At 43.2% G+C, this 18,907-nt stretch overlaps 1 protein-coding gene across 9 annotated transcripts in view; it reads right to left on the bottom strand.

Moving 5' to 3' along the window:
• LOC114653202 (RNA-binding Raly-like protein) overlaps nt 1-18,907 on the bottom strand; it is a 1,200,559-nt gene that overhangs the window by 33,668 nt on the left and 1,147,984 nt on the right. For 7 of the 9 annotated variants that reach the window (XM_051929289.1, XM_051929293.1, XM_051929294.1 and 4 more), the window contains 2 exons: nt 11,805-11,918; nt 6,526-6,708 (listed from right to left, as the gene is read on the bottom strand). In XM_051929289.1, coding sequence (XP_051785249.1) covers nt 6,526-6,708; nt 11,805-11,918 — 297 coding nt within the window. The remainder of the gene's footprint in view (nt 1-6,525; nt 6,709-11,804; nt 11,919-18,907) is intronic. The other 2 variants (XM_051929291.1, XM_051929292.1) reach the window with 1 other exon arrangement.

The raw sequence follows: 18,907 nt of genomic DNA, 5'->3' as shown, positions 1-18,907 counted from the left end.
AGATAAAAACTGCAATAGATTCTATGTTTTGGGCACGAGGTGAATTAAATGGAAGCTTGGAGCTATCGGCTGTCTCCAGTGTAGATTTAGGCTCTACTCATTTGAATGTCAAGTGAGATTACGTTTAAGGGTGACGTCAAGATTTCTCAAATTTATTGTGTTACAACAATACTTAACTTTGACTTGCACATCTTACATATAGCTTTGTGTTTTTTCATCTGTTCTTTACCAATGCCCCATTTGAATCAGTCCACACATTTGATTTAAGTGTCGAACGCGGTCATTTAATTTGAGGAGAACACAACATTTTATGCAAAGTAGTAAAGAGTTTTTTCCGAACGAAAATCTTAACAGGCTCATTAGCGCCATCTACAGGATCGAATGTCAAAAATGAAGATAACCAAAAACTTCTAACTGAGCAAGGTAGACACTCACAAGATCAATCTTGAGACTTAAATAATTGATATCAAATTTATTAAATGATAAATAACAATTAATTGGAAAATCAATATTTTTACCCAGGCCTAGTCAAAACGATGCCTTGTTTGGAGCCGAGGAACTCTGGGGGTGATTGTTACTTCTGCTGAGTGCCCAGGGAGCCAGAGTTACCAATCACTACAAGAGGTCCTATGGATGGCGGTGGGAGAAGGCAGCAGTCCCCACAGACACTGAGGGATGGCAACAGGTACACAAGTCATAAAAAATTTGACGGTGCTTACCGGTGGCCATCTCTTGACTCGCTGAGTAGACCATTAAGGGTGGAGAGAGGAAACGTTGATTAAGAAGGAGGCACTAAGGCTCATGTTATTTGTAAAAGGACAGATTCTGACTGTGATTTAATCCTTGATTTTTTCAGCCTATTTTTTTGGATTATATATTTCAATTGTAGCCTCCACAAAGTCCCTGTTTTATCATGGATTATTTATTTAGTTATGTATTTCTTGAAGTCTGCACTGCACTTTTTTTGGAACGCTGTTGATTGAATCAAAAAGCACTTTGCACCAATCTCATTGTTCTGTGTGCACATTTGCCCATGTCTATCTCGATACATGAAGAGGTATGTGGGGCGGCTGTGGTTTATTATAACAGTTATGTTTTTGTCAAGCTCTGTAATTAAGCATTTCACTGCAATTTGCCCTGTATATACAGTCAGGTCCATAAGTATTTGGACAATGATACAATTTTCATAATTTTAGCTCTGTACACCACCACAATGGATATGAAAGAAAGCAATCATTATGTGATTGAAGTGCAGACTTTCAACTTAGTTTAAGGGGTTTTATCAAAAATATTGTATGAGCCTTTTAGCCATAAGGGCGGAGCGGTGGCTCTGAGGCAAGGGATCTGTGCTGGCAATAGGAAGGTTGACAGTTGGAATGCCATAAACGCCAGAAGTGACTCTACTCCGTTGGGCCCTTGAGCAAGGCCCTTCACCTGCAATTGCTTCATCGTGAGTATAACATTGATCAGCAAGTAAGTCCTCCAACTTACAGGGAAAACTTGGGGGTTTGTGGTGGGATTGGCACTCCCGCCACTGTAAAAAAACTCACATTGTTCCAGTGTGGTGCTGCACTCAGGACCCAATCCAGGTGGTTTGTTGTGTGGTGGGTGTGGCAACGTGTTATCGGCACTTGCTCCCAACCCCTCTCATTTAGGAATGACAGCCATTTTTATACATGGTGCCCCCATTTTCAGGTATTCAAGTATTTGGACATTTGACTGACCAGCTGTTCCATAGCCAGGTGTGAACAGGTCCCCCATTATGTCATTGACTATTAAGCAGGTAGAAGGTCTGCAGTTGATTCCAAGTGTGAAATTTTTATTTGGAAGCTGTCACTATAAACTCTCAATTTGAGCTCCAAAGAGCTGTCCATGTAAGTAAAAACATGCCATCATTAGGCTGAGAAAACCAAACAAAACCTTTACAGAGACAACAGAAACACCAGGGGCACCATGCATAATGGCGTGCATACAATTCACACTAAAACTTGCCGTAAGGACAAAAGCAGAAATGTGCGTATGCACAAAAAATCCAGACACATAAATTTGTGCGTTCACCAACTTCCACGTTCTTCCGCTCCATAAATCCTGGTCAGTGTGAAAAGTAACGCATGTGCACGTGCCTGCTGCCACTCCCCAACTCCTTCCAGAATTACGCCTCTTTGAATATGCAAATCAATATAAATAGCCCTTAAGCTCAGCATTCTGCGAAAAGACAATGGCAAAAGGATTGGGGAGAACAGAACAATTTCAGCAAATACCAAGTGGAGGCAAAGAAAAACATACAATTTGTTGGTTTAAACAGTGGTACAAACAACAAAAGGAAGTTGATCGAGTGACATAGAGTGTTGGAGAAACTCGAAAGCTCAAGTTCACAAAGTCGCACAGTGCCCGAAATAAAAAAGAAGTTGACAGATATCAAAGTTGCCATGAAAAGGTGAATCATAGCCCACTGTCTGAGTGTCATATGAAAGCTTATTAGGGTACAGAGAAAAAAAAAATAGGCACACAGTGGGAAAAAAAAGCTTGAAATGTCAACTTTAATCTTGAAATTTCCACTTTAATCAAGTAGTTTATTTTTTCATTAAAGTGGAACATCATAAACTTTATCTTAAAATCATTTAATTTACTAGTTTCTCAAATACCATCGTAACTAAAGTAGCACCTTAAATGCTTTGTTTTGTGTTTGTTCTTATATGTGCTCTTTGTGTGTGAATCACTACGTGCTTCTTAACGGGCTTTCTCTTCCTCCGACAGGACACAGAATCCATTACATTCATAATATTACAGCTCTCTGAATAATTAAAATACTGAGATGTATACGTGATATCATTTTCATGATTATAGGAGTTAAAGCATGTTATAAAACATGGGAACACAGCGGCGCAGTGATAGTGATGAGCTGGCGCCCCATCCAGAGATGGTATCTGCCACCCGCAAGATGCTTGCTGCGCCGTGTGCAACCTTCGATGAAATAATTTATTGCAGCAGTACTGTCTCTTTCACACGTACTAACCTCCAGTTCCTGTCCTTACTTTTCTTTCTCCAAGTAACCAATCGCCACTCAATCAGCTCTGTAATAAATGTTAATCCATCTGTAAGCTTAGAACTCTGAATCTTCAAAACTTTTAAGGAACATTGAAATATCTTCATAGTACATGTTTAATTATTCTATCCCTCTATCCTTCCAGTGTCGCACCAGTCCCAGCAAGAATAGAGTGTGAAGCAGGAACAATCCTTGAACGGGGTTCCAGCTCATTGCTAGCGCTGTGGCACCGTGTCCTCACATGTTTAATTATTAACAATATCAAGTCAAGTCAAGCTGGGGAGCATGCACTGGTACAGTGCATTGCCGCAATCACTACACGACAAAACAACTCGGGATCACGGTTTGCAACCTCCCAGGCAGACACGTGGTCCACCCTCCGGAAATGACCCTCTATCTGTCACAGCCTGGTGTTACATGGGTGACCCCTTGGCCTGGTCCAGCCACTCGGGTCCCCAACAATGAGGATCTTACGAGCCGGATCACACTCAGGGAAACGCGCCACATGGCCGTAGTGCCGTAACTGACGCTCCTTCACAATGCAGGTAACATGTCTCATTCGGGACTTCATGAGCAACACAAAGTCAAACCAGCAGTACCAAAGGATTCTCCTAAGAGTCACAGTACCAAAAGATTCCAGTCTTCGTCTCAGGTCACTGGATAGCGTCCATGTCTCGCAACCATACAGCAAGACAGGAAGCACTACGACTCTAAAGACATGGACCTTTGTCCTTTTGCAGAGATATCTGGAGCACCACACACTCCTTTCCAGCAACCTCATGACCACAACATGCTCTAACAATATGTCTGACTTCATAGGAAGAGTCACCAGAGACATAAATGTCACTGCTGAGGTAAGTAAACCTCTCGACGAGGTCGACACTCTCTCCACAGACAGACACACTGCTGATGGCCGTGCCCAAGAGGTCATTAAAGGCCTGAATGTTGGTTTTTATCAGGACCCTTGAAAGCCCAGACACTCAGACTCCTCATTCAGTCTCTCGAGTGCCCTGATCAGAGCCTCCATTGACTCCGCAATGATCACAGCATCGTCAGCAATGTCAAGATCTGTGAATCTTTCTTCACCAACAGATGGGCGGCTGATGGAACGGTCCTTACAGATGATACTGCAGTTATAACCCACTGGGCTGGCTGCTTTGAGCAGTTGTTCAAAGCTGATTAACAATATAAATTATTTAAATGATGTTTACATTTTATCTGTATAATGAAATAAACATATTTTGCTGCATTTCATCTTAAAAATGATATTGTCATCATATGTAAATACGAGCTTTATAAAGTGGCTCAGGTTGTGCAATATTAGAACTGTATCTCAAGTTTCCAGTAAGGTAATTGTACTTAAGTATTTGTACAATAAGTACAAACAGTTCTACAAGGAGCACTTGATGAACTGATTGAGTGCGTTTATAGAGTGCGTGATGTCCCTACAGGAAAGGCTCTGAAGCGTTTGCCGTATGGGAGCAGTTCAAATAGCGCATGGCTGAGGCAGCGTGTGCTTGATGCTGTATCCCGATAATTCTCTTTCCGATCAGCTGTTGTAGAGCTGTGATTCCACACTCGGATACGGTGATATAAATAATCTGAGTATTGCATTGAGAGGAACAACACCAAAGCAGCTATGGTATTTGGAATAGTTTGGCCATTCCATGGACCGTTACATTGTTATAGGTTAATTACAATCAAATGCCTTATACTACTAAACAATATGCGGTTAATTTCAGTGTATTTGATAAAGCCACATCAGGGATGTGAATCTAAAAAAGAAAGGGAACCACACCAGAAGAAAAGCACTACAAAACCGAGAAGAGAACTTGCGTATGCCAAGAATTGAGCTGCCATGAAAATGTGTGTGGCGTTATGCCAAGTTTAGTTTTTATACATCGCGATGTGAGCATGGAAACGGGAGTATGCAACATTTTTGTGCGTACGCACCATTTATACATGAGGCCTCAGGAGTAGTCAAGTCAACCATTTGGTAGATTCTTAAAGAGAAGGAACACAATGGTGAGCTCAGCAACACCAGAAGGTCTTGAAAACCACAGAAGACATGAATTCTGTCTTTGGTGAAGGAGAACCCCTTCACAACATTTAGCCAAACATAGACCACTCTCCAGGAGGTAGGCCTATCATTGCTAAAGTCTAGAATCAAGAGAAGACTTCATGAAAGTAAAGACAGAGGGTTTACCACAAAGTGCAAACCACTGGTGAACCTCAAGCATAGGAAGGGCAGGTTAGACTTGGACACATTCTTTAAAAGCTTTTCCAGTTCTGGAATAATATTCTTTGGACAAAGGAAACCAAGATCACAATGTACCAGAATGTTGGAAAGACAATAATATCGAGAAGAGAAGAAATGGCTCATGATCCGATGAATACCACGTCATCTGTGACACATGGTGAAGATCACGTTATGGCCTGATTATGCATGGCTGCCAATGGAAGTCAGTCACTGGTGTTTATTGATGACATGAATGCTGGCAGAAGTAGCAGGATGCATTCTGAAGTGTAGAGGGCGCTATACTGTCTGCTCAGATTCAGACAAATGCTGCAAACCTGACAGGACGACATTTCACAGAAGAGATGGACAACGAGCTAAAACGTACTGTGACAGCAAACCAATTGCTACTCAAGGCAAAGTAATGGAATATTCTTCAATGGCCAAGTCAATCAACTGTCCTGAAAACAACTGGACATCCAGTTCACTTGCAGAAGACAAAATTGAAGGCTGAAAGTCCAACAAACAAGCAGCACCTGAAGACGGTGGCAGTAAAGGCCTGGCAGAGCATCACTGGAGTGGAAAGCCAACACTTGGAGATGGCCGTGGGTTCAGACTTCAGGCAGTCATTGACCGGAAAGGATATTCAACCAAATATTGAACATAATTATTATATTTATGATTGTATTAGTTTGTCCACACAGTTTTGAGCCCCTGAAAATGGAGGACCATATGTGAAAATGGCTGCTCATCGAATGTTTTTGTTAAACCCCTTGAAGTAAAGCTGAAAGTCTACACTTTAATCACATCTTGATTGCTTTGTTTCAAATCTATTGTGGTGGCGTACAGAGCCAAAATGGTGACAATTGTCTAAATACTTCTGGACCTGACTGTATTATTACATGCAAAAAAATAAAATTTGATTTGACTTTACGTGACATGGAGTAAGCGTCAATTACTCTATTAGAAGGTGGTGATTAAGACCGATGAGCTTTGTTGAGTTGAATGGCTCGGCCTCATCAAACCCGATGTGCAAAAAATTTCTACTGTCGTCCATTATAAATACTTTTGTCACACATTTCCCACCATGGTCAGATTTACAGATTACTGCTGATATTCCGGTAAACTCAGGGGGTATTGAAAGTCTTATATTTAATTATACCCAAGTATCATAAGTGAAAAACTGGCATTTGTGCTTTTGGCAATTTACTTGAAAGTCAGGTCAACAAATAAAGACACTCACAGCCAAAACCTACCAGGTCATTGCTTCCTTCTTCATCAAAATCTTCCTCGATCCCATCAGTCATGTCCTCTCCATCAGCATCAGGCCCACCTTCACCTGGTTCTTCTGTGGAGTTATCCGCATTTTCGGAGATGGACTCCTCATGCAGAGACTCGGAATTGTCTTCATACTTTCTTTGAATATCTAAAGCAAAAGAAACATGTTGCAATTTTAAAAAAAGTAAATTACAAATGATCACGGTCCTGCAATTTAAACATTTCATCAATCAGTTTATTGTCAAGTCAAATATATATATATATATATATATATATATATATATATATATAAATACTTTTTAATAACCACGCTTATATTAAGTTAAAAAGTGTACTAAAAAGTAAAAAATAAGTCTATCATACATCACTCGTAAAATAAAAGTGTGTTCGGATTCAGCGGGTTGGAAAATGGATGGATGGATGGACTTATTTTTTACTTTTTAGTATACTTTTAAACTTAATATAAGCGTGGATTTAAAAAAATATTTATGTATACATATATATATATATATTATTGTCAACTTTTTAGTCTTGGGTTAGTTTTAGTATAATTTTGTAATCAATATTTTAACACTTCCTTTAATATTTCTATCCGCTACTCGCGCCATCTATTGGTGAATTCTTGAACTATTCTTCATATGAAAATTTCATTTCTTAATTACAACGGATTAATTGATCAATTAGTGCAACTGATTATTGTTGATTATTCATTTACTGCCATCGGAAGTGAGTAAATGTGCAAAATTTCAAGTCATTTGGACAATAGGAAGTGGTTTTAAATATCGATTACAAGATTTGTACCAAACAACAAACGGGTGAAGTTAAAATAAGCGTAGTAATAATAAAATTGGCTTAGGCTCAGGCAGTTTCAGTGAGGAATTGTGTGCCTTGTGATTTTTTCCATCCATCCATCCATCCATCCATCCATCCATCCATCCATCCATCCATCCATCCATCCATCCATCCATTTTACAACCCACTATATCCCAGGGTCACGTGGGTCTGCTGGAGCCAATCCCAGCCAACACAGGGTGCAAGGCAGGAAACAAACCCTGGGCAGGGTGCCATCCCACCACAGGGCACACACAAACACACCCACACACCAAGCACACACTAGGGACAATTTCGGATCGCCAATGCACCTAACCTGTATGTCTTTGGACTATGGGAGGAAACCGGAGCGCCCGGAGGAAACCCATGCAGACACGGGGAGAACATGCAAACTCCATGCAGGGAGGACCCGGGAAACGAACCCAGGTCCCCTAACTGCAAGGCAGCAGCGCTACCACTGCGTCACCGTGCCGCCCACTCCGTTAAATAATAATAATTTTTTTTTACATATTTATAAAATTTCGTGATTTTGCCCACAAGTGGGGCTGCAACTGGGGGATGGCCCACCTAGTTGTATCCTATAAAGGTGTGCTGTGTTACTGTGGCTGTAGTTTGGGTCTCTCTGGTGCCCCCTTGTGGTTACAATATATAGAATTGTACCCAGAACCTCCCATTGTACTCATTGAAGACATACAAACACGTAGTCCACCCTTATATTTCCGTTACTTATGCTTGTTAACTGGTGCTGCTGTGTTTTGTTTTGCCATCTCACAGGTCCAACATCCTGAACTTGAGCCTGGTGGCAGGCCATTGTTCATGTGGAGTGCCCATGTGAGTTTTCTTCTGGGCATTCTGGTTTTCTGTCCACATCCCCAAAGACGTGCAGGGTCGGTTCATTGGTGAGCCTGTGCCTGATGTCCCATCCAGAAATGGTTCTTACCATCTGCCCATAACTGGAATAATAGGCTCTTTGGATTCCAATTAGCAGAATCACTGAGTGGATGGACTTTGATTTGTCGTTTTTGTTTTTTTATTTTTCAGGTTAATGGATCACCCGCCCTTAAGGGCAGCACTTTGTAATGAACCTGCTTTTTATTTCTTCTACTTGTTATTTTTAGAGGTGTTAAACAGTAAGAATAGACGCCAGTGTGTTTTTCTTTCAAATCAATAATTACATTTTAATTGTCGATTTGGTTGTTAGTGCTGACGGTTAACTCTCTTGCTCCATTTTATCTTTACTGCCTTCACATAAAATGAGATGCCTTTCACATGGCGGGTTATGTAGGAGAGTCAACTATTAAACGAAACAAGTTGACTTCACCTTCAGGTTCAAGAAAAACTTCTTTGGGTTTGGCTAAAAATAAACTAAATTAACATTTCTAGAAACAGACATCCAGGGCTGTTTTCTAAGTATTCTGGTTGCCTTAAGTGGTAAATCTGTTTTACTACGAAAATTACTGGAAGAGACGTGTACTGCAGTAGAGGAAGACTGAAGTTAACCTGAACAGGCAGGGAGGCTGTAAACAGGTCAACGTCCCGTGTCACTCCTCTGCCACTGGGGATCATCGACTGAGGTAAGTAACACCACTCTGGGATGAGAGGGGGCGCTGTCACCCATAATTACAAGACGTTGTCCAGTGAGGGCACGTGACTCCCAGAACAGGCCCAGCCTCATTCTGGTCAGGATGCCATTAAATGGGGCAGCCAACAAATGGTGGTGTCTCATTGAAGACCAGGAGTCGAATAGCAAAGGAGCCCCCGTAAGCCCAATTGACCAAAGCCAAGGACTCTGTCAGGCCAATTTTTTTGGTGCACCATTTTGCGTTTTGTTTCAAAGTAATTAAATGGAGCTACAGGGTTGGCACCCTGTGGTAGAGCGGGACCACAGCTTAGAAGAAAAGCCCAGTTTTTAAAGAAATAATCTCCGCACTCGTGGTTTATCAGAGGTGACTGTGTGCAGAGGGTGCAGACCTATAAATACCTGGGAGTGCAGCTGGATGATAAACTGGACTGGACTGCCAATACTGATGATCTGTGCCACAGAGGACAGAGAGGACTATACTTCCTTAGAAGGCTGGCGTCCTTCAACATCTGCAATAAAATGCTGCAGATGTTCTATCAGATGGTTGTGGTGAGCGCCCTCTTCTGCACAGTGGTGTGGTGGGGAGGCAGCATAAAGAAGAGGAACGCCTCACGCCTGGACAAACTGGTGAGGAAGGCAGGCTCTATTGTTGGCATGGAGCTGGACAGTTTGACATCTGTGGCAGAGCGATGGGCGCTGAGCAGGCACCTGTTAATCATGGAGAATCCACTGCATCCACTGAACAGGATCATCTCCAGACAGAGGAGCAGCTTCAGTGACAGACTGAGGAGATCGTTCCTCCGCCACACTATGCGACTCTTCAATTCCACCTGGGGAGTAAACGTTAACATTATATTCTATCTATCTATCTATCTATCTATCTATCTATCTATCTATCTATCTATCTATCTATCTATCTATCTATCTATCTATCTATCTATCTATCTATCTATCTATCTATCTATCTATCTATCTATCTATCTATCTATCTATCTATCTATCTATCTATCATATAGATATAGGAGTCGTCCGCATCTGTAATTGAAGCCGGGAGCTGCTAATCGCCACACCTGAGCCACGTCCCCAGGATAAACAGAAGTGAGGCGTTGGGTCGGAAAAGGGGAACGGTAAAAGAAAGGAAGAGGCAGAGAGCAAGAGAGCAGCATTGGGGGAAAGAGAGTGGATGAGCCAGCTGAGGAAGAGAAAGGATAACGCGGTCAGGGGTCCCAAATGGAGCAAGTGATCGCGCTTGTGGGTCAGGATTGTACCCACTGAGTTAACCCCTTAACCGCCCTCTGCCGGAATTATCCGGCACATTTGCCTGTGGTTATGTGAATGCCTGGTGCGTAGTATAACTGACAGTTTGGCGTGGGTATTATTACTACGTTGTATTTCGACAACTCTGCGCTTGTATTGGCCGATCACGTGATGTGATTCGAAAGTGAAAGCTGTGAATATGGCGAGACGTAAACTGACTTCAAGTGAGGTTTTGCAGGCGATTTTGGACAATAATTCTGATCATGATTGTAGCAGTTCTGAAGAAGATTTTAGCGACAATGATGATCAGCAACGTGCGCTGCATGATACTGTGAATGAAGACGCATCGGATGATGGCGATGAGTGGGTGTATCCCCAGCATCTCAACTGGACTGCTGCCCGTTATCTGAGCCAGATATGAAAGATCCAAACCGTGACCGCTTGTTCAAGCTACGTCCTTTGATTGACCATTTATTTGAAACATTTCAGCAGGTATTTCAGCAGTTAAATACTGCTTGAATAAATGTAAAGTAAAAAAACGAAAATTGTTCAGATTTCTCCTGGCATGGGGAATATTTAGGGAGTTGGCGGTTAAAGGGTTAATAGAAGAGTGGGTGCGATTGGGGACAAGTCCGCCCCAGGGATTAGAGGGACGGCTTTAAGTGTGAGAAGGAAGACGGGAGGACAACTGACCCCGAACGTTCAGGCAGACACTGGCGGAGGCAGCCAGGACGGGGGTCGGTAGTATGAGGAGCTGGAGAGACTGGGAAGGAACTAAGCTTGGCTGGTGTGACCCCAATGTCTTCAGCACGATTCTAATTTCGTTTTTAGCCTTGGTTTAAACATCTGGGATTTTTTATCTTTTTAATGGATTATTCATTATGGACGCTTGGATTACACTGCACTATTTATTTGGACACGGTGCAGATTTTCCAGTTTTTAATAAAAGCACTTTGCACCTTTTTGCACCATCCCCTTGCTTCGTGATATCTTCACTGTCCAGCTCATCTGGTGACATTACTGGCGGTGTCGGGTTCAAGTGCTCCTAAAAAGGAGTTGGAAGCATAGAGTGGAACCCACGTCGTCACAACCATCTGTTGGAATGACAAATGCAATGCATGTATCTCTATTATATGTCATTTGGTATGGGATTCATAAAAGCATTGTTAATGTCTGTGATGCGCCATCTTTTGGAGTGACAGAGATATGGTTACCAAATGAATGCACGGACACTTATCCTTCTTATTTCTTTTGCTTTAGTACATGTTCTTCCTGGCTTTCTGCTAATGATAATAACCTATGATACACGGTAACTTTACATAAACACTTCTATGAATACAAGCTGATATTGTTCCTGTGCTGTTTCATGTGTTATCTTTAGGTGGACTGCTGCATTTATGGGCATTTGAGACATGCATTTCCTCTCTGGAGACAACATCGGCCGCCAACAGAATTTTAAATATGCTGGACTTGAACTTGGTGAGAGCAGCACATCTTTCTTTCTGTTTCATCATGAATGGGATGTCTAGTTGGATCTCCATCCTGAAACTGAAGAGCTACGTGAGTTCACTTACCAGATTCCACTTTCTGCTGCTTCTCTATCTTTTCCAGTCGTCCCAGCAAGGAGTCAATTTTTGTTTTGATTTGTGTCAGTTCCTTTTTGATTGTTTGCAGCTCATCGGATTTCACTGTTGAGACAAAATTTAAAATGTCAGAATTAATACATACATAAGAAAAATGTAGGCACACATTTGTTTTTTCCATTTTTATTTTCAATTATTTATGTCACTCAAGTGCACTTTTTTCATACAATGATGGTGGCACAGTGGCGTAGTGCTCACACTGCTGCCCTGCAGTAAGGAGACCAGGGTTTGCGTCCAGCTCATCCCTACGTGGAGTTTGCATGTTCTCTCCACGTCTGTGGGGTTTTTCCTACGGGTGCTCCGGTTTCATCCTTCCTGCTTAGGTGGACTGGCATTTCGTAAATGGGCATTAGTGTGGCATCCTTTCCAAGGTTTGCTCCTTGCTTGTGCCCTATAAGCTGGCTAGGTTAGGCTCTGCCTACCCCCATCACCCTGTTCAGGAATAAGCAGGTTAGAAAATGACATACAATAACACACTGTGGCGGATGGCTGGGACCCATACCCGGCTGGGACGCCCCTTTGACGGGGTGAGCAGCACTGGGATGCACACTACATCCCCGGAACACGTGGTGGCAACCATCCTGGGTTACATCAGGGCCACAGGCATGGGACTTCAGGGCTCAGCCCTGTTGGGCTCCGTGTCCACCACCAAAAGGAGCTGCACGGCTGAATTAGGTTAATTGTCACCTGAAGCACTTCCGGGTGGGCTATAAGAAGAGCCTGCAGCAACCACTCAGGGCGCCAGAGTCAGGAGGAGGAGGAGGACAAGGACGATGAGGAGGAGGACGATGAGGAGGAGAATGAGGAGGAGGACGAGTACGAGGAGGGGGAAGAGGAGGATGAGGAGGAGAAAGAGGATGAGGAGGAGGATGAGGAGGAGGATGAGGATTAGGAGGAGGAGGACGAGTACGAGGAGGATGAGGAGGATGAGGAGGATGAGGTGGAGGATGAGAAGGATGAGGAGGAGGAGGAGGAGGATGAGGAGAAAGAGGATGAGAAGGAGGAGGAGGACAAGGAGGAGGAGGAGGAGGGTGAGGATTAGGAGGAGGAGGAGGATGATGAGGAGAAAGAGGATGAGGAGGAGGAGGAGGAGGATGAGGATTAGTAGGAGGAGGAGGAGGAGGACGAGGAGGAGGAGGATGAGTAGGTGGAAGAGGAGGAGGAGGAGTATGATGATGAGGAGGAGGATAAGGATGAAGAGGAGGAGGAGGAGGATGAAGAGGATGAGGAGGACGAGGACGAGGAGGAGGAAGAGGATGAGGAGGAGGACGACGACAACAAAGCTGCCTGGGAGGAGTGGAGGAAGAAAAGTGTGTTGGTGTTTTTGTTTGGTGTGTTTTGGGACTGACTGTGCTGTAGCTGAGGGACATGGGGAAGGCGTGATTACCCAGCTGAAGAAAAATAAAATCTTCATTTTAACCTGTGCCTCCGGTGCCAGTCTGTGTCGGGTCGGCGCCAACCAAGCGCTTCCGCCACAACACTCACATTGTATCAGGGCTACGTAATAATAAGTATTTGTTTTTTGTCAGTGCTGAGTGTGTTTTCTTTTCATCGTCCCGTGTTCTGTCCCTTTATATGTGCGTCAGTAAATGTTGCCCCCGTAAGTGAAGAAGGGAAGGATGATGGAGGGAGACCGCAACCCAAGACGGGAATCACCTGTTGGATCCACCAGTTACATCCGGGACATTCTGTATTTAAGCAAGAGGAGAGAAAGGAGAGAGAGAGAGAGAAAGGAAGGAAGGAAGGAAGGAAGGAAGGAAGGAAGGAAGGAAGGAAGGAAGGAAGGAAGGAAGGAAGGAAGGAAGGAAGGAAGGAAAAGAATCATTTTACGCATCCATATTTCAAATTAATTCTGAAACATCCTAGCAGTCCATTAGTTGCTTCTTCAGGATCCGGATTATTGACACAACAGCCAGCACCGAGAAACCCCGGGGTTTGGACTTCTGCCAACCACTGCCGAGGACACTTATGGCGGGGTCGTTTTTTTTTATTGTTGGGCGGAAGCAAGATTTCACACCAGCCAAGATCCAACGTTTGCCAGACTTTATTAGCTTTTGGACTCATCTGTCATTTTCATTTCAACCGCCGTTTATCATTTCATCTGAGTTTGTATTTGTTCAGTTAGTGTTTAGGACCATGGGCGGGTTCTTTGTAAATATTTGTACATTTGTGTCATATATAATAATTAGTCACTGGTGTGTTTTGTGCACACATATATATATATATATATTGTTGAATATTCGTCTGTCCTCGTGTATATTTATATCTATCATTTACAATATATCCGTGTTTGATTTTACATATCTGTTTACCGTTTGCTGGTTATTTCGTCGTGTCAGGAAAAATAAGACAACATGTAAGGAGTTCCGGTTTGTTACTAGATAAAGAAGCCTCAGGTTATCCAAGGAATAGTCGTGGTAGTGTAGTGGCCCGTCTGGGTAAGGTAGGGGTCACCAACTCCAGTCCTGCTGGGCCGCAGTGGCTGCAGGTTTTCATTCTAGCCCTTTTCTTAATTAGTGATTTGTTTTTGCTGCTAATTAACTTCTTTAGAATTCATTTTAATTAACTTTTTTTGTAAGATTTGTTCCCCTGAATTTCTGTATCGCTCCTCTGAATTTTTTCATTTCTTTCCTTAAATGGCACCCAAACAGAAATGAAATGTGAAGTGAGTGAGCCAACAGAAGACCAGCTAAGTCAGGGCCTCAAACTCCAACCAGCTGCTTAATGAGGCGCTGAGTCTTGTTGTTAATTAAACCCGTTCTTTAACTCCATGGCTTGTTGCTGCTCTCATTGCTCAATGGCAGACATGTCCGAAATTGTGGATTTTCTCTTTTCTAAGAGCAGATCAGCATTCCTGAGACCTTCACCTTTCTTTATTTTCAGATATTGTATGATGGACACCAGTTGTTTTGGCTCATTTTGCATCTCATTATTATTTGGCTGCTAATTAAGGGAAAAGAAACAATTGAGGGGCCTGAGTCTTATAATAATATTAATAATGCATTTTATTTATAGGGCACTTTACATTAGCAGTAAATCTCAAAGTGCTGCATAAAAAGTTTAAACAAAGGCAAAGCAAGATAAAAACAGAGATAAAACAGCAATAATTATAGCATTCTTGTTAATAAGGTTTGCTAAATAGAAAAGTCTTTAGCTGTTTTTTAAAACAGCCCACAATCTGCTGATTTCTCAGGCTCTCTGTTCGGCCATTCCAGAGCCGTGGAGCAGCAACTGCAAAGGCCAGGTCACCCATTGTACGAAGTTTGGTCACAGGGGGGTGAAGGCGGTGGGTTTCTTGTAGTGGATTGTAATATAAGAAGTTCTTTAAGATATTTTGGAGCATTTCAATGAATACACTGGTGACAAACACACAGAGTTTGTATTCGATACGGAGATGGATGGGAGCCAATAAAGTGACTGAAGGATTGGTGAGATATGTTCATATTTCCGCACCCTCATCAGGATCCTTGCAGCACTATATTGGATTTGTTTGAGCTTTTGAAGGCTCTTGTTGGGTATCCCGATGAGGAGTGCATTACGATAGTCCAGTCTGGATGAGATAAAGGCATGAACCAGCTTTTCAGCATCACAGAGGGAGAGGTAGTGACGGAGTTTGGCTATGTTTCGAAGATGAAGGAATGTAATTTTACAAAGGTGATGGACATGTGTATCAAATGACAGATGGGAGTCTAACTTGGCACACAGATTTGTAACAGAAGGGTATGGTCAGAAAAGGAAATACAATTTACAGAGGAACGAAGTTGATGGGCGGTGCCAATTAAAAGAGCTTCAGTTTTAGTGCTGTTCAGCTTGAGGGAGTTCTTGGACATCCAGACCTCAGTCTTATCCAAGCAAGAGGAAGAAGTTGACGGAGGTGTAAGAGAAGTCGAATCCAGTCTCACATAGAGTGCGTATCATCAGCATAGAAGTGGAATGAAACTCCATGCCAGTGGATAATGTGACCCAAGGGTAGCATATAGATATGAAAGAGTGTCGGCCAAAGGACTGATTCTTGTCGGATCCCAAAGGTGACAGTGTGGGTATGAGACTTAGCATCCCCCAAAGCCACATACTCAGCCCTGTCTAAGATAGGACTCGAACCACTCGAAAGGAATGCCAGAAAGTCCAATTATATAGTGAAGATGATGAAGGAGAATATTATCCATCCATCCATTTTCCAACCCGCTGAATCTGAACACAGGGTCACGGGGGTCTGCTGGAGCCAATCCCAGCCAACACAGGGCACAAGGGAGGAACCAATCCCGGGCAGAGTGCCAACCCACCGCAGGACACACACAAATACACCAAACACACACTAGGGCCAATTTAGAATCGCCAATCCACCTAACCTGCAAATATTATGATCTACTGTATCAAATGCAGCTGTGAGGTCCAGGAGGATAAGGAGTGATGAAGAACCCTGGTCAGTGGCCATTAGGAAGTCATTGGTGACTCTGACCAGGGCTGTATCTCTACTGTGAGAAGTTCGGTAACCAGATTGAAATTTTTCAAACAGATTACATTTTTTAAAAGTCTTCAAGAGCAAGTCAAATAAAATGAATTCAAAAGAAGTTAATGAGCAGCAAAAACAGGTCACTAATTAAGAAAAGGGTTAGAATGAAAACCTGCAGCCACGGCGGCCCTCCAGGACTGGAGTTGGCACCCCTGGGGTAAGGGGTCGGCCGTTACAACATTACTGACATTATGTCTAGTGCCCCCAGTGGCCACTTTATTAGTTGCACCTGATTAGATAGATAGATAGATACTTTATTAATCCCAAGGGTAAATTCCCATACTCCAGCAGCAGCATACTGATACAAAACAATATTAATTAAAGAGTGATAACAATGCAGGTATACAGACAGACAATAACATTGTATAATATTAACGTTTACCCAACCCCCCCATAATCCCCACCCCCCCCACCCCCCGGGTGGAATTGAAGAGTTGCATAGTGTGGCGGAGGAACGATCTCCTCAGTCTGTCAGTGGAGCAGGACGGTGACAGCAGTCTGTCGCTGAAGCTGCTCCTCTGTCTGGAGATGATCCTGTTTAGTGGATGCAGTGGATTCTCCATGATTGACACGAGTCTGCTCAGTGCCCGTCGCTCTGCCACGGATGGCAAACTGTCCAGCTCCGTGCCTACAATAGAGCCTGCCTTCCTCACCAGTTTGTCCAGGCGTGAGGCGTCTTTCTTCTTTATGCTGCCTCCCCAGCACACCACGGTGTAGAAGAGGGCGCTCGCCACAAACATCTGATAGAACATCTGCAACATCTTATTGCAGATGTTGAAGGACGCCAGCCTTCTAAGGAAGTATAGCCAGCTCTGTCCTCTCTTGCACAGAGCATCAGTATTGGCAGTCCAGTCCAGCTTATCATCCAGCTACTTATAGGTCTGTACCCTCTGCACACAGTCACCTCTGATGATCACGGGGTCCATGAAGGGCCTGGTCCTCCTAAAATCCACCACCAGCTGGTTTGTTTTGCTGGTGTTCAGGTGTAGGTGGTATGAGTCGCACTATTTAACAAAGTCCTTGATTAGGTTCCTATACTTCTCCTCCTGCCCACTCCTGATGCAGCCCATGATAGCAGTGTCGTCAGTGAACTTTTGCATGTGGCAGGACTCCGAGTTGTATTGGAAGTCCGATGTACAGTATATAGGCTGAACAGGACCGGAGAAAGTACAGTCCCCTGCGGCACTCCTGTGCTGCTGACCACAATGTCAGACCTGCAGTTCCTGAGACGCACATACTGAGGTCTGTCTTTAAGATTATTATTATTATTTTTCGGACAAATGATCAGGTCCTCCAAGCAGCCAATCTTGTGACTGCAACTCAATCAAGATAACCTGCACACATGCTCAAGAAATGTCGTTTCACCAAATATTATAATGGCCATGCTGCATGAGCTAAACAGTGTCGACTGCGGGATGACTGGGGATGTTAGACGTGGAGGAGCACAGTAAAGTCAAGTTAGCTTTATTACAATGAAATTGGTCCTTGCATGTCTCCACAGCTGACAAAAATACAGTAGTGTGAATAAAATCTGAGAATGTGGACACAACTAACGGTCTTAAATTGGTTTTCCCTCCCACTGCCACAGCACCCCTAATACAGGGGTCACCAAGTCCGGTCCTGGAGGACCTCCGTGGCTGCAGGTTTTCATTCTAACCCTTTTCTTAATTAGTGACCTGCTAATTGCTGCTAATTAACTTCTTTTGAATTCATTTTAATTGACTTGGTCTTGAAGGCTCGGACCCCTCAATTGTTTCTATTTCCTTAATTAGCAGCCAAACAAAAATGAGATACAAAATGAGACAAAATAACTGGTTTCCATCATACAATATCTGAAAATAAAGAAAGATGAAGGTCTCAGGAATGTCAATCTGCTCAGGTTCAGAAAACATTTTAATAGAGCTCTTAGAAAAGAGAAAATCAACAATTTGGAAATGTCTGCTAAAGCACCACGAGTACAACAACAAGCCACAAAATTAAAGAACGGGTTTAAATAACAACAAGAATCGGCGCCTCATTAAGCAGCTGGTTGGAGTGAAATTGGTTGGAGTTTGCGGCCCTGACTTAGTTGGTCTTCTGTTGGCTCCCTCACTTCACATTTCACTTCTGTTTGGGTGCCATTTAAGGAAAGAAATGAAGCAACTCAGAGGAACAATGAAGAAATTCAGAGTAACAAATCTTTAAAAAGCAATTCAATTAAAATGAATTCACAAGAAGTTAATTAGCAGCACAAACAGGGCACTCGTTAAAAAAAAGGGTTAGAATGAAAACCTGCAGCCACGGTGGTCCTCCAGGACCAGACATGGTGACCCCTAGTCTAATATATCAACAACTCCTACCACGTCAACTAGAATGGCAGATGACAAGTCCACCGCTGACCATCAATGTCCGAAGACTAAGGAAGTAAGGACGCAACTGAGGAAGCTACACACAGGAAAAGCTGCGGGACCAGATGGAGTCGATCCTTGAGTTCTTAAGGCCTGTGGTGTCCTCTGTCACCTGTTCAGTCTGTCACTAAGGC

This window comes from Erpetoichthys calabaricus, chromosome 6 (genome assembly GCF_900747795.2).
Source record: "Erpetoichthys calabaricus chromosome 6, fErpCal1.3, whole genome shotgun sequence".
NCBI lineage: Eukaryota > Metazoa > Chordata > Cladistia > Polypteriformes > Polypteridae > Erpetoichthys > Erpetoichthys calabaricus.
The sequence above is the reverse complement of the archived record's forward strand: the minus strand, read 5'-3'. Positions and strand labels throughout refer to the sequence as shown.